Consider the following 17,240-nt stretch of genomic DNA (forward strand, 5'->3'; position numbering starts at 1 on the left):
TATCAATATTTTCACTAGAAGCAGGACATTTAAGATTGTCAGGTATGTGCAGACTATATTCTCGATTCGGTGAAATATCGTCAAAGTCGTTGTGATCACTTGATACATAATGTTCGAGTTTTCATTATCATTTTTTTTCTTTCAATGCTCGATACTTTACTCGTTAGCTCGGTAAGTTTTCTATCAATGCCTTCTTTTTTATCCGTCCTTTCTTCAATCACACTTAATCGATAATCAAGTTTAATAAGTAGCTCAACGATATCTTCTTCCATATTCTGATTACCAGTATTGAACTCCATCATTTTATTCTAACGTTATAACAATATTTCAGGTTTTTGCAAAATTGAATCAGATTGTCTTACGTTGCTTAGAAAGTTTTAAAGACCAAAAACAAAAATGGCGACGTTGTCGGCTTGAAAAATACTTTTAATAATTCGATAGAAATAGGGAAAAAATGTCACAAAAAACAATCAAATTGATAAATGCTTACTTTAAATTCCTTCTGGCTCTTTCCTGAATCTTCGTTTATCAGTTTTAATACTAATTTTCGGCAGAGCAAATTTTACGCGGCTGCTTTGTTATCTCTCTCCCAATAAAGGACATGGGCTTCCTCTTCTAACAAATCCGTTCATCTATCACAGACTCGATCCTATAAAAGTATTTTTTTAAATCTCCCCGTTTCGTGTCTTATTGGTGCTAATCCACATCGAAATTTGGGAAAATTATTTCTTTGTGAAATTTGATTTGTAAAACAAGTTCTGTTTCAAAACTGTCTTCAAATAAATTATACGTTCGAAGTTTTTTTTCTCACCTTTACCAGATAAAGCTGTCTCTATTTGTAAATTGCATTTCAATTGTTCAAGATATTTACAGAACATTTTATACATAATAGTATTGACAAATGAAGTATCAACATATTCTTTAGTATTACACAAATGTTCTGCATTACACTCAGAAAGTGATTTCCTTAATACATAAAAATTCAAATCTTTATACACATGTTTTTTTCTCATAAATTCTGCCCATATGAAACCTTTGCTGTTTTGTATCTTAGATATCATTTTTGTAAATCAGATTACTCTTAAATAAGTTCTCGAAGATAATTGGATTATTTCCCAACTTTAAAAATTTATCTCCGTACATTTTTTAGTTAAAAAATTAGTACACGATATCCAGTTTTCTTCAGTGATGTTAGGGATATATTTAAAAAAAGAAATATTATATCAACCAAGATCAGATATATTATATATTGTTTTGCCATTTTAACTTAAAAAAGATATATTATACTATTTTTGGCCTTTTTAACTTTTTTGGATTCGAGCGTCACTGATGAGTCTTTTGTAGACGAAACGTGCGTCTGGCGTGTATACAAAATTTAGTCCTGGTATCTATGATGAGTTAATACCAACCGAAAAAGATATATCCTATAAATCAAGTAATCAATTAGTTCTTGGTAATCTTTAATTTGTAATACTTGAAATTATTGATTCTCCGATACCCATTTCCCCTTTCCGACAGCCCTGACCTACAAATTTTAGAAATAAACTTTGACGATCAGTACACTCTTTAACTGTAGGTTTAAATTTATAAAATTCTATTAGAGGTAAAATTTCCGACCCTCTTCAAATCATGTTTGCGTGCCTTGTGGTTTATGTTTTCTGAGACAAGTCAATTGCTGTTAATTTATTTGAGATCTCCAAACTTTTGTTTTGTTTTGCTGAGACTATAACTTTTTGTGTAGTGTTTTGAGTATTATTGTTGATCTTTTCTACACTTTTCTTTATGGCTGTGGTTTTGTCTTGTTAATTTTCAAATGATGATTTTTTATTTCAAAATGGTATTTTCTGTCTCGTTTTTCTGGTAAGCTTGCCTTATAATAAGCTTTTTATGCCATCAAGATACTATTAACCGCTGTTGAATATATGTTTCACAGATGTACACAATTACTGTCCAGTTGTCGTTACCTTGATCCTATCTTCTTGTAGTTGAAATATTGAAGTTTTTATAGAAGGGAGACAATATTTACATATGCATTTGCGTGTTACTTAATAAACTTTATAAACTTATCACCATAAGAATAAGGATGTCATTTCCCACAGACATATATAAAGCTATTTCAAAACAAATTCAGATCATAACATTTTTTCCTGATTTAAATCAATTACAACAAGTATTATCAAATAGTTCGTTTCTATGTATTTTGTTGTTTGATTTTTGTTGTTTTGTTGCAGTTTAGATTTGCTGTTGTTCTGCTGTTTTCCTCATAGTTGATGTGTCCCACTGTTTGTTTGTAACCTGATTTCTTTTCTCTGAACCGATTTGCGACTAAAAAATTTAAAACAGCGGTATAATACTGTGGTCCTTATTATACTACAACAGTTGTCCAGTTACACACAGATAATGTTCCTCCACTAGAAAAATAGACTTTAGGGAAACTACCGCTAAGGAAAGGTAAAATGGCAATCGGAATCGAAATATTTGGGTTTTTTTTTTAATTCAGTACATACCGTATTTCATTTGATATCCATAATCACGGAAACGACAAACTACATTGTCCATGATATATAAAACTTAAGTTAATCCTCATTTAACATTTTGTAGTATTATCACTGTTTACCGATAACAGCTGTTTACTTATGTCGTGTTGATACTTTTATACTTGTTTGCTTTCTGACTATTTTGATCTAAGCGTCTCTGTTGAGTCTTATGTAGATGAAACGCGAGTCTTGCGTATCAAATTATAAGCCTGGTACCTTTGATAACTAAGATAAACTGTTTAATATTTATTTCTCTGTCCTGAATTTTCTTGCATTTATTAGTACTGTAGTCCTGTCATATAATGTTGTCATGTAAGTGTTATATTTAACATTGCTATAAATGTGCGAGGTTAGGCTAGCCACAAAATCAGTTTCAACCCACTATTTTTTTCTTAAAATGTCCTGTACAAAGTCAGGAAAATGGCAGTTGTGATCTTATAGTTCGTTTCTGTGTGTATATATTATCGTTTGGTTTATTGTCGTCTGGCGTTCTAAATTATAATCCTGGTACCTTTGATAACTATTTACATCACTTCGTCCCCTATGGGAATCACCAGCCCAGTAGTCAACACTTCGGTGTTGACATAAATATCAATAATGTGGTCATTTTTATAAATTTCCTGTTTACAAAACTTTTAATTTTTTTTTAAAATAAGGATTTTCTTATCCCAGGCATAGATTACCTTAGCCGTATTTGGCACAACCTTTCGGAATTTTGAATCCTCAATGCTCTTCAAGTTTGTGCTTGTTTAGTTTTATAAATATTTTGAAATGAGCGTGACTGGTGAGCCTTATGTAGACGAAACGCACGTCTGGCGTATTAAATTATAATCCTGGTACCTTTGATAACTATTTAGTGTTTCTGTAATTTCGTTGTTTTCCTCATAAAGGTGATGTGTTTCCCTAACCTGGATTTGTTTTCTCTCAATCGATTTAAGACTTTCGACAGCGGTATACTACTGTTGCCTTTATTTAATACTAATCAACGATTAGTTTCTGAACCGTAAAAAGGAAATGGCTTAAATTGACAATTAACAGACGGATGACATAAATTGGTATTTGTTTTCAAATTATAATAGGATCTACAACATGGTAGAAAATGGGATTTCTTTGTGGGAAACTAAGATCTTTCCTGTTTCTGTTTGTGTAGTTCAGTTTTTAAGTTTCTATTTTGTGTTTCTTACATTGTTGTTTGCATTTTTGGTCGTTTTCGGTTTTTACCATGGAGTTGTCTGTTTTTAGCAGAATTATAAGTTGAATATCCATTTGTTAACCACTCTAGTTTGTGTATATTCAACACAAAACATGACTCGATGTATGTTCTCTAGGACTTATTGTGGAATTGTCTGATATTAATTTCACATTGATACTTGATTTTCTTCACATTTAAAAAAAATGTTTGATGTATTCACGGGGTGAATCATGAACGTCTTTTAAATATATCTTCTACAATAATTATGTATTATGAAACAGAAGAAAAAGAAAACATGGTTCTTGTTCAGATGTTTCTTGCTAGTTACAGTGAAACTACCTTATTTATGAACTTTCGTCTTTTAAGCATATAAGTAAGTACGTTAATAATGTGCAACCAAATACACATTTAAATATAGATGTCCAATTTACTTCTCAATACGAAACAACACGGAATTATATGTAATTAATTGATATTTGCATTCGTCGAATTTTGATGCCCTTAAAATAAATGCGAATTATAATTAACAGTCAATGTATCGTACAAAAAATCATATGATCGATTTCAGCATTTAACAAATGTGGAATAATATATCCACATTCGATTAGGTTCATTGCATTTGTCCGTATATAGTTTAAACAGTTTGATTTTTTTAAGATTTGTGGTTAAACCCCAAAATCAAATCCCGAAACTTTGGTCATGGTCGATGAAGTGAACACTAATATAAAAGCGGCTGTAAATTACTTCTGATGGGTAACTACTTCGTTGGTAGACTCAATTTTCACTTGACCAATGTTAAACTATATAGTATATAAACTATTTCAAAAACTTTTTGATTCAGGTCCGTAAAATTAACTCAGCTTTATAAATCCATGTCAGTTGTGCACATTCAGATGTTGATGTCCTGATTCTATTCCGTATGGACGTAAATGGTATATGTAAAACTCTAATGCGTACATTTTTTGTGGAGGCACATAATGAAAAGATATGGCATAGTCACTTATACTCTCTGTTCCCTGTAAAAGACCAGATAGATTATTAAAACCTCATATTATACATTTTTAAGTGACAATTTTTGTTAGGCAGTTTTATGTCATTACATTTTTCAAGTCTACTTGCCACAGAGAAGGAATCAGGATACGTACATGTATTTGACGATCGCTTATTAGTTGCTTTCCCTAGAGGAATGGACGAGATATTGATTGATACATAGTTTGTTGGTTGCTCCCGTAAATTCAGGAGAGAAGTGAATGATATACTTTAAATGACCGTACTAGACCTTATTATGAAGTCAAAGTCGTTAAACACCTACTTGTAGAAGCACTATACCTGATAGGTTATTAGTTTTCTACTGTTGAGTAATGAAAATGAAACTTATTACTAGATCGTTGATTGGGTGCTCACTAATTACTTGATAGTTAGTTTGTAGGCTTTAATATTAAACATGTGTCTTAGTTGTTTTGTCTGATACGTGACCATTAGCCTTGACAATTTGGCCAACTAAACAAGGTATTTTTTAGTAAGAATGATAAATATTCAAATGTAGCAATAACAGAAGAAATAATGTCGAACTTCGGTTATACTTTTAACTTTCGGGACACACTCATCCGTCCTTTAACAATATCATTGTCTTACTAGCATAACAAATGTCAAAGTAATTACTATTTAGCATATGATTACAATAATATCAGTACTCGATAAAATCAACAATATGGTGCCCTTTTCATTAATCGAAGAAATGGAGAAATAGTTAGTTCTAATTTATATGACCGATGATGCGACTAATTGACGCGACTGTCATACAAGTGAGAGGTTTAGCGCTATAAAACCAGGTTCAATCCACCATTTTCTGCATTTAAAAATGCCTATACCAAGTCAGGAATAAGGGAGTTGTTGTCCATTCGTTCGATGTGTTTTATCATTTGATTTTCCGTTTTGAATTTTCCTTGGAGTTCAGTATTTTTGTGATTTTACTTTTAAATACATGTTTAGGAAAAATGAAAACAATTATTGAAGTGTGGAATTTTACTAATAAGGCAACAGAAGTATACATCTGTTCAATAGTCATAATTCGATAAAGCAAATACAAATCCGGGGATCAAATCATAACCGATGGAAATACATCAACCATAATAGGAAAACAACCGAACACCAGAAATACTACAAGAAAAGCACACGCAAACAGACATAGAAACAGACTGTAGGTAACAACTGCCACATTCATGACTTGGAACAGGATATTTGTTTAGAAAAAATGATGGGTTAAACTTGGTTTTACGGCTAGCAAAACCTCCCGTCAATAAGGTAATGTTAACATAACTGCTAAAATGAAAACACCATCTGACAGGAATACAGTAAACACAAACGCATGAACACTCGGCACACCGGAATACATAAGTAAATAAAATAATAGTACATTACAACATGTAAACCTTAGAATAACAACGAACAACATAACATTACAAACGAAATATAAACTGCGCGTCATATGAATTGATCAACGCCACAAAACTTGGCGTATTTTTCTGACGTTTTTATTATCACAGGAAAATTTCTAAAAATAAAATAGATTTGCTTTATTTATAGTCACAATAATATTAAATTTGGATTTAGTTTGTAATGGTGTTATTAGATGTATTTTATATCCATGAGATGAAAATTAAAATGCAGCTGTGCTTGTTATGGTGATATTATTTATGTTTTATAACCTTGTCGGATTTTCATCTAAATCGAAACTGTGTATAAACAATATAATCCTATGCTAAATTTGCTTTAAACATATAATCAGAAACCTTTCCTTGATTGGTAAACTGTGATTCTAAAATAAATTGCAATATCTTATCTAATTAATGTCATTTCAACTTCCATGTACTAACATCACTATGTAAATCCTAATTATTTTTAGTCGAATAATAACATTGTCATGTTTTATTTACTTATATTTTGTGACAATGTATGTATGCAAAGCAGTATGAACACGAAAAAATCGTTAAATCTAAAAAAAAGAATATTTGAATACGACAAAGTACAACAAATTAAAACATATTAAGTTCTTACAAGGTTCCTACATAAATTAAAAGGTATACATTACTATTAGGATAAAACGCTCCATGGAGTGCAGCTTGACGCAGCCGCAGAAGTCGAACTTTTAACAGTTTGGGCAAGTATAAAAACTTTACGCATTCAAGAAAGACACAGCACTGAATTTGGATTGTGATTAAAAATATGACACAGAATAGATTTCAGCCACAGAATGAGTGTGAACAAGTATTTGGGGGAGGGGGATCTGATATTGGACTAATACCTAATATGGTCCAATATCCAAAATATAAATACACGATCAGATTCGGCATATCTGAGTTCACCAAAAAATTATTTAATTCATTAATAGACAATTTATTGTAAGCTGTTATTAGAAGGAAACCTTTTATTAAATTAATCAATAGTATGTTGGTGTTTGAATATTGCTACAATAGTTATCAAAGGTACCAGGATTATAATTTAGTACGCCAGACGCGCGTTTCGTCTACATAAAGACTCATCAGTGACGCTCATATCGAAATATTTATAAAGCCAAACAAGAACAAAGTTGAAGAGCATTTAAAATCCAAAATTCCAAAAAGTTGTGCCAAATACGTCTAAGGTAATCTATGCCTGGGATAAGAAAATCCTTAGTTTTTCGAAAAATTCAAAGTTTTATAAACAGGAAATTTATAAAAATGACCACATTATTGATATTCATGTCAATTAACACCGAAGTGTTGACTACTGGGCTGGTGATACCCTCGGGGATGAAACGTCTACAAGTGTGGGGTACAGATGGATGTGTATGGTAGTTCATGTTTATTTCTCATCAGGTAGTTATGGCAGTTTAAAACATATTGTGACTTTGGTTTACGGGAAAGGGGAGATAATTCTTTTTTCGTTGTCAAACTTTTTACCTGAAAATTGAAAACTTTGAAATGAAATTGGGTATGAATTGCATATTTTGGTTAATGTGATTTTAATTATATAAGTGTTATGGGTGCTATTTAAATAAGATTTGTGGTTATAGTTAAGATTTGTTGTTAAAATTGTTGCGAACAGTAATATTTATAGGGGTTTCATCCCGCTTTTTCCACTTTTAATTACATGCATTTTTGATTGAAAATTGATTCAATATTGAGATTTAAAAACATAAAATATAATATCAAAAACTATAAATATAATCGAAAAAGAAACAAATGATATAAGAATGTTTATATTTAGATTTTAAACGGACAAAATCTTATAATGAAAACTATAAGTATAATTAAAAAGGAATTAAATGTCATAACAACTATGATAACTGCATAGATTGTATACCTCATTGTAAAGAGGACATTAAAACTATCTGTAAAACATTTCTGAAAAATTCATGGCAAAAAGTTTAGGAAGCAAACACAGACCAAGCATTATTTAAAGTTATTGATAAATTTAATTTCAAATTACTTTTCCCAAATTATCAAGGGACAAAGAAAGATTACTTTTTAAACTGAGAATAGAATATATTTTACATAATAACCATCCAAAAGAATGAGAGTACTTATTTCAAATCTCGGCACAAACTGCTGTCAGTTAGAAAATGTAGAACAGTATATGTTTAATTTTAAATTGTTTAATTTAGAAAGGGTAATTTTATATAGTTCGTTTATGTGTATGTTGACGTTTATTTTTTTATGCACTTCAGTATTTTTGTTGTTCCGTCGTTTTCGTCTGATAGTTGATGTGTTTCTCTCGGTTTTAGTTTGTGACCCGGACTTGTTTTCTCTCAATCGATATATGACTTTTGAACAGCGGTATACTTCTGTTGCCTTTATTAATTTGAAAAACTAAGAAAATTAAATGTTTATGATTTTAATTTACTTAAAGGATATAATCTTATTTCCATTTATGAATGTATATTTACTTCTTAAATGCTAACTTATGTCAACAATTCTGTATAATACTAAGTGCTGTGCAGTTTTGTTTTATTTTTTATTATTTTTATCTTAAGTCATATGAAACATAAAATAAAAAAAATTATGTCCTGTTTTATAAGTAAATGGCTTGTTTTTATTATAAAACTTACGTACATATACTTTTTTTCTTAAAAAAATCTATAATACGTCAAAATTTACTTTTAATTGTTTGCTACAAGTAAACAATTCGCCGATATGTTTTCCGTATGCAGTGAACTCACCGTGTCCCATATGAGGGAAGAATTTATTTGCTGTCCTTGAACAAAACCATTAATGATTTAACATATAAATTTAGCAAAAATAAATTACTATTGTATTTTGTTTAATTTTATATACATATATAGAGAGAGATTATACAAGAATGTGTCCTCAGTACACGAATGCCCCACTTGCACTATCATTTTCTATGTTCAGTGGACCGTGAAATTGGGGTAAAATCTCTAATTTTGCATTAAAATTAGAAAGATCATATCATAGGGAACATGTGTACCAAGTTTGAAGTCGATTGGACTTCAACTTCATCAAAAACTACCTCGACCAAAAACTTTAACCTGAAGCGGGACAGACGGACGAACGAACGAACAGACGGACGGACAGACGCACAGACCAGAAAACATAATGCCCCTCTACTATCGTAGGTGGGGCATAAAAATAGGGGACTACTTATATTAGGACGAATTCATTCATAATATGTGTTTATAGATACTTTTATGTGTTAAAGATTTTTATCATTTAATGTCCTCCTCCATTAATATTTCATATAGGCTGCCTTTACACCATTTCAACTTTACCAAATCAAACAGCACAACAACTTTTTGCCGAAGATATGGACGTAATACTCACCACTGTACATTAAACAGACCACATTAAACAAATTCAACGAAATATTATAACTTTATCTTCAAAGTTTCCTTTTGCCTAAGGTTAATCATTCACCTTTAACGTACAACTACATAACAATTTGTAATTCCACTGAATTTTCGAAACAACGGCTAATTTATATAACACTTCTTCAGTTATGAGTCTACTTCATAATAAGTCTCATTACATATAGACATGTAGATAAGCTGTGCCAACCAGTGGTCGCCCCTGACATGGTAGTCGTGATATACAGGGTATGCAATTGTGTTAAAGTTTTAACCAGTTTGTCAGTGCGTAGCTTGTTAAACAGTGTCTCTTATTTTATAATATCAATAAAAGAGGGACGAAAGATACCAAAGGGACATATAATAAATAAATAAATTACTAGTAATAGTTTTATGTATTTATTTGTATTTATCATTTTTGTCTTTAAACAATTTGGATTTTTGTTTAGGGGGAATATCATAAAACAGTTTTTGCATTGTGTGAGTCAGACATAGGCATGTTTTCTGCCGGACTGATCACCAGTCAGATCACATGTCAATGCCTAGGTCCAGAGTGCAGTTAACCAACACTATCACTGTTAGTATATTCAGTGGGATAGTGCGCATACACTTTCTCCCACGGGACCACTGGTTGGGGCAACTGATCAAACGTTAGTTACATTCATATTTAACCAATACAATAGTTGCATCTGATAATGATAAAAATAAACACAAATAAGCCACACAATATGCCATTTATCATAAAACTCACAACCAATTTCGGATAACACTGCATTTAAATGGAGTTTTGAATTAGGTGGGTTTTTTTCTGTACTTTTGTACTATTCGAACATTTACTGATTTCAGCAAGTCAACATGGCGTCTACTTAGTTACAAAATGGCGGCTACTTAGTTACAAAATGTCAACAGTGGAGTTGACGGTAGCTTACAAGAAAAATTGTAAATTAGAAATGGCAAATGTTGGGTTTTTCTAGCAGTTATTTAAGAAATAGTCTATGCAAGCAACAGATTTATAAGAATTTTTTTAGGTCGTTTGTAAAATTTCCAACAAATCTATGTTCACTGGAAAAAGTAAAATGTACGGAAACTTCGCCATGGGATGTCCACAAAAAGTCATCTCTGAAAAATGTCTAAATAAAATAAGTAACCCGCAATCCTTTCCAAAAAAATGAATAGTAAGCATGAATAAATGTCAAATTGATCTAAAATAAAACAAAAGATCTGTTATTTAATTTCTAAGGATGTGAATTTTAACATGAATGCAATTTAGGTACTCCTCATTACAGAATCATGGATCGTTTTGAGGTCTGTTCAAATTCATTTTTTCTACGAGTCAATAAGGATTGAAAAAGAGCCATATAATTAATAATGATACATCTACAAAACAATCACAGAATGGAAACTTCTATCTACATCATAGATAGATGTAGGTGAAAAAAATCGTCAAAATGGGTGAAATTAGGCTACCCTCACGATATATGTAACTGTGAATTATTCAACATTGCATAAAATCTGCTTTTTGCTTCCTTCGTCAATATAAGTACAAGATCAACGAAAAAATCGAACAACACAATTCGAATAAGTTAGGAATTGCATGTGTATGATAACTTACCTTTTTAGCGCCATTGGCGTCATATTGGTAATACCAATCAGGATATCCACCGAATAAATGAGTTTCTGGATCAAAGCAATGGAATCGGCTTCTTCCTAATGCATCCGTGGAATTGACAGTTTTAACACCAAGATTCTCCATACATTTCCCAAGTTCTGCGTCCTCTGCTCCACCGTCTTGACGACATACGCGTGGGTTGTTGCCCTTAGTTACTAATCTTGTTAAAGCTTCTTTACTCAATACATAACCGGCACCGCCGCTATAATAACCTTGTTTTACAATTGTTTTAAAATGATGCCCAAAATAAACTGGTTCACTAGGTTTGTAATCATTCAAAAAATATCTAAGATTTTCTAATATGACATATGTATCATCGTCTGCTTTCATAAACCAGTCAGCCTGGTCTTTATAATGTTCATATACATATCGAAAAGCTTGCATAGTTTTACCAGTTAGATGTTCCCGTCCCTCTGATATATTCAAACCAATAGTAGGGAAACTAGTATTTGTTACAGAACTTATAAAAATAAGAATGTTGCATCTTTTAGCCCATGTTTTTTTTACATGAATGGCTTTTTTATCTAAATTTTGTGGACCCGTCATGACCCAGCACAAAACTCGAATATTCTTTTCAAGATCCTTTGCTACCGAGTTATTATCTGAAAAACAATAAATGATGTCAGAAAATGATATATAATTACATAATAGCATGCAACTGTCAGAGTACAATTGATATTTACTTCCCTTAGATGATTTTAATAAAAACAAAATGCGACCTGTTGGAAAGCGGTCCTCTTTTGAGTGTTTCGTGAGAAAGTTTATCGAGGTAATATAGATGTCTATGTTATTGTCGGTGGAATGCTGTCTTATCGAAATGTTCCCAACATCTTTAATTATTATTGAATGCACAAAATCGTAAGTTTTATATTGACAAAATTCAGTGAACACTAACGATAGCTTTTTCTTCTTTTTTTCGGGACAATCTGACGAGTCAAGCCAAGTGGTTTTAAGTTTGTTCTTTAGTTGTGTGTTTACAGGTTAGGGAAGGTTGAACTCTAACAAACTTAGCTAATCCGGACGTATTCTGATGTCCCCTTTTCAAGACGTGATCCTGTAATTCAGTGGTTGTCCCTTGTGGCTGTTTCACATTTTGTCATATCGATGACTTTAGACAGAAAGACAAAACGTTATTTGAATATGGCATAGTACAATATATAAGTTCTGATGAGTTCCTTTAAGAATACAAATATACATAACAATTAAAACAAAGCATCATGCACATATATAACATACATGACATAAATACAACTGAATATAGCCACACGTCAATCAAAATAAACAGATTTCTATAGGAACAGCCGGGGCGGATACAGACATTTTTAAAAGGGGGTTCCCAACCCAGGATAAAGGGGGGGGGGGGTACAACAATATGTTCCAATACAAATGTATAATTGATCGTCCCAGAGAAAGGAGGTTCCAACCCCAAAATCCCTCTTCTGGATCACCACTGAGGAAACTTTTATAAATATAGTATTAAACAGTCTGACCATTTACAATTACATCCGATGTGGAAAGCACCTCACTATATTTAGCTGTCTTCGACAACCGACTGTAGAGGTAAAATTCGAAAAGTTTTTAAAACGTTCTAGAAGAAAAACCATTAACAGAAGCTAATTATTTTAGTTATTAGTAATGAATATATTCAGTAAATAATTTAAAATATGTATTACAATTTATAATTTGATTCTTTTTGAAATAAGAGGAACTTGAATTTAATAATTGTTTTTAGTAAAATGCGTTTAATACTACGAACGACAGTCTTTCAAAATAACGTCTTCCTCTCATCCAAAAGTCTCTAAATAACACATCGTGTTGCAAAGCATATATCTGAATGATGGTATTCAAATCTATATAGTAAGAGAGGTAAACACAGAAGGCAACCTAAACCTTGTCTTTTAAATCAGCAGAAATAATATATACTAACCGTGATGAAAATGGCTATCATCAACTAGTACTGGCTTTATAGGTCTCAAGTTTTTATCCATTATATCGTGCATATCCTTTTGGTTTGTCGTCACCTGCATTAACGATCGAGTATCTAGAAACGATCTGAATGTGTTTGATGTATGGTCTATTGTCTTCCTGAATGATGTTAAAGACGTGAAACAGGCCAACAAGAATGATATACCTAATCCAAAGGCAAGGCCAAAGACAAAGGTGAGTCTGGATGACTGTGTTCCTCCAAACACTGAAAATACAATAATAAGTATAGTTTTGTCGAATTAAAGACTGGGTGGCTGTTGCTTAACATCAATTAGAAATCAATGTTTTGGTGGCCTATTCACCGGAATGGACATCCAATTCAATTCTACAAGATGTCGGTTACAAGAATAGTAATGATAAAAGTCTTACAATCCTAATAAAATAACACATTTAAATCAATATATCCGAATAGTGGAAGATTTATACAATAAATACTCCTATAGTATAGAAAATGTTATCATAAAATTGAGAATGGAAATGGGGAATGTGCCAAAGAGACAACAACCCGAACATAGAAATCGGATCATACATGTTCCTAAAATGTGAACACGCTTGAAGATGTGTTAACCATGTTTGCTTAACTTTGAAATGCTAAAAGTTTTTCCAATCATGTATGCTCAGAGATTTGTGTCTTTCAATATCCTCAAAGTTTGAAAATCATCTGTGCTTAGATATTTGTCAATCATGTATGCTTAAACTAGTTAATCATGTATGCTTAAACTAGTTAATCATGTATGCTTAAACTAGTTAATCATGTATGCTTAAAAATGTGTCAATCATTTATGCTTAAAGCTTTGTTAGTCATGTATGCTCTAATTTGTCAATCTTGTATGCTCCAAGATTTATCGATAATGTATGCTCAAAGATTTATCGATAATGTATGCTCAAAGATTTATCGATAATGTATGCTCAAAGATTTGCCAATTTTGTATGCTCAAAACTTGGTCAATCATGTATGCTAAAGGGTTTGTCAATCATGTATATTTACAGCTTTATCTATAGTGCATGCTAAATTATTTGTCAATCATCTATGCTTAGATATTTGCTAATCATGTTTCCCCAAAGATTTTCCAATCATATATGCTTTGTCCATCATGTTTGCTCAGATATTTGTCAAGCATGTATGCTCAAAACTTTGTTTATTCTGTAAGCTAAAGATTTGTCAGTCAAGTATGCTCAAAGCTTTGTTAATCCTGTATTCTAAAGATTTGTCAGTCGTGCATGCTCAAAGTTTTGTTAATCCTGTACTCTAAAGATTTGTCAGTCCTGCATGCTCAAAGCTTTGTTAATCCTGTATTCTAAAGATTTGTCAGTCCTACATGCTCAAAGCTTTGTCAATCCTGTATTCTAAAGATTTGTCAGTCCTGCATGCTCAAAGCTTTGTTAATCCTGTATTCAAAAGATTTGTCAATCACTTCCATTTACACAATACTTCTTACCCTCGAGATGTTGAAGAATACAAGAAGGTACATGCTAGGGAATGTTTTGGAAAATCAGAACATATTTACAGTTAATTTCAAAAAACATTTTTCTAATTTTCATTGTATGATGTGAGCGCAAAAATTTGTCAAGTGTTATAATAAATGCTTAAAAATTTGTCAATCTTGTATGATCAACGCTTTGTTAAAGTCGTAAGAAACCTCAAATTAAAAAAAAAATTATGCATATGTTTTTTATAACTAAATGGATAGTTTTCATTATACAACTTATGTACATATACTTTTTTCTGAGGAAAATTCTTTAATTTGTTCACATTTAGAAGAAGTTTACTTATTTTTGATTGTTTCCTCCAGGAAGCAATTCGCCGACATATTTTCCGTATGCATAGTGACCTGAGCGTAACCCTCCTCGTAAAAATCCGGTGGTCGCAATACGCATGGATCTGTCATTACAATAAACAATTATCTGATTGTTCAGGTTAAACACGTGCCCAATAACCATGCTTTTTGTTATTTGTTTACTATAAGGAGACAATCGGTAAACTTCGGCTTCAAAACACGGCATTTAATGAGTAGTCATATTTGTTAAATCATAACAGACAGAGAGAAAATCAATTGACGATTAAACAATATGTATGCGTAAATCAAAGAGCTGAAAGCTCTGAGGACATATTGGGATATTTTTTATGCAAGTCTTGATTTCCAAATACCGTAATAAGTTTAACATTGCAACATGTCTCGTAAGCATATATTTGATATTCGTATATGCGTGTGTGAAGTGAAGATGACAACTGACTGTTTTTTTTAATACAATGAACAGATCAAGAGTCAAGACTACCTGAATAATCTACAGTATCCAATGACTACTGGCTCTTTTTTTTTGTACAAATAAATAGGTCAAGACTACCTGAATGATCTACAGTATCCAATGACTACTAGTTATTTTTTTGGTACAAATAAATAGGTGATCAAGAATACTGGAATGATCTACAATATCCAATGATTACTAGCTGTTCTTTTGTAGTAATAAAAAGGTCAAGACTATTTAAATGATCTACAATATCTAATGGCTACTGGCTGTTCTTTTGTACATACTAAATAAAGACTACCTGAATGATCTAAAGTACTCTAAGTAATGTGTAATTTTGTTCTTGCAATTACATTTTTCTAAATCGAGAATACAGACTACTATAAAAAAGAAGATGTGGTATGATTGCTAATGAGACAACTATCCACAAAAGACCAAAATGCCACAGACATTAACAACTGTATGTCACCGTACGGCCTTCAACTATGAGCAAAGCCCATACAGCATAGTCAGCTATAAAAGGCCCCGATAAGACAATGTAAAACAATTCAAACGAGAAAACTAACGGCCTTATTTATGTAAAAAAAATGAACGAAAAACAAATATGTAACACATAAACAAACTTTAAGGACAACCACTGAATTACAGGCTCCTGACTTGGGACAGGCACATACACAAATAATGTGGCGGGGTTAAACATGTTAGCGGGATCCCAACCCTCTCCCTAACCTGGGACAGTGGTATAACAGTACTACATAAGAACGAACTATAAAAACCAGTTGAAAAAGGCTTAACTCATGAGACGGACAAAAATACAAGTGGATTAGTATCCTTTCAAACCAAACGAAAAGCCTGTTGTAACAAGCTCTTATACCCCACTAGTCCTATAACATATGACTTCGCATTCTTATTCAATTTTTAACGTTTTTATACTGATATTTTCATTATTTTTTTAAATTTTGAATGCGAAGTGTGACACATTGATAGTAATTTTTTTTTTATCAGAACAGTAAATAGAAATAGTAATTAATGCTCCTGAGGTCATATGTAATACGACTAATTACCCACATGCTCATTAAATAAGTTACTAGTGACATAGTTATATCTGTTACTTGAAGCAAATTATATTCCTGTAGATTTATACAATAGCATAATATTGTTATACTTGCTTTATTTCACCTTGAAGATTAGACAAATAGGGACAGTTGCGGATCCAGAAATTTTCATAAGTGGGGGCCCACTGACTGACCTAAGAGGGGGCCCGCTCCAGTCACGCTTCAGTGATTCCCTACATAAGCAACCAATTTTTTTCCCAAAAAGGGGGGGGGGCGTGCCCCCTGCCTCCCCCCTAAATCCGCCTCTGAGGGGTACTCCTTTGATTTTTTATTTCATGTCTGAGTGCGTCAGGTCCCTTTATATGAAACTTGAAACCACTTATCTGCCATATTGATATTTTATAACAACTCTGCTCAATTTGATATTCATTCTTTAACCATATATCATAGTAAGCTAATTTTTAATTACACTAATCCACAATCTTTCATGTCAAATTTCTGTCTCCATTAAGTTTATGCTTTTGAACCATCATGGTATTAAAACACAATTCCAAGTAATTATGATGTTATATTGGGTCACCATATATTCAACTCGGGTGGCATGCCAGTTATTGAAATTTGTGTCAGATTGGATAATGAACTAGACCTTTAGGAATTTATCTCATTATTTAATATGGAACCATAGTATGGGACCCATACCCGGTAACAA

General features: G+C 32.0%; 1 protein-coding gene across 7 annotated transcripts in view; it reads right to left on the minus strand.

Annotated features, from left to right (window-relative positions):
* Positions 1-4,028: 4,028 nt before the first annotated feature.
* The window catches only part of LOC139513673 (glycoprotein-N-acetylgalactosamine 3-beta-galactosyltransferase 1-like), a 51,251-nt gene continuing 38,039 nt past the window's right edge, over positions 4,029-17,240 (minus strand). For all 7 annotated transcript variants that reach the window (XM_071302374.1, XM_071302371.1, XM_071302369.1 and 4 more), the window contains exons 3-5: positions 13,171-13,434; positions 11,187-11,845; positions 4,029-4,745 (exon numbers count right to left, since the gene is read on the minus strand). In XM_071302374.1, coding sequence (XP_071158475.1) covers positions 4,605-4,745; positions 11,187-11,845; positions 13,171-13,434 — 1,064 coding nt within the window. In that variant the 3' untranslated portion in view covers positions 4,029-4,604. The remainder of the gene's footprint in view (positions 4,746-11,186; positions 11,846-13,170; positions 13,435-17,240) is intronic.

This window comes from Mytilus edulis, chromosome 2, assembly GCF_963676685.1.
Source record: "Mytilus edulis chromosome 2, xbMytEdul2.2, whole genome shotgun sequence".
NCBI classification, from domain to species: Eukaryota; Metazoa; Mollusca; class Bivalvia; order Mytilida; family Mytilidae; genus Mytilus; species Mytilus edulis.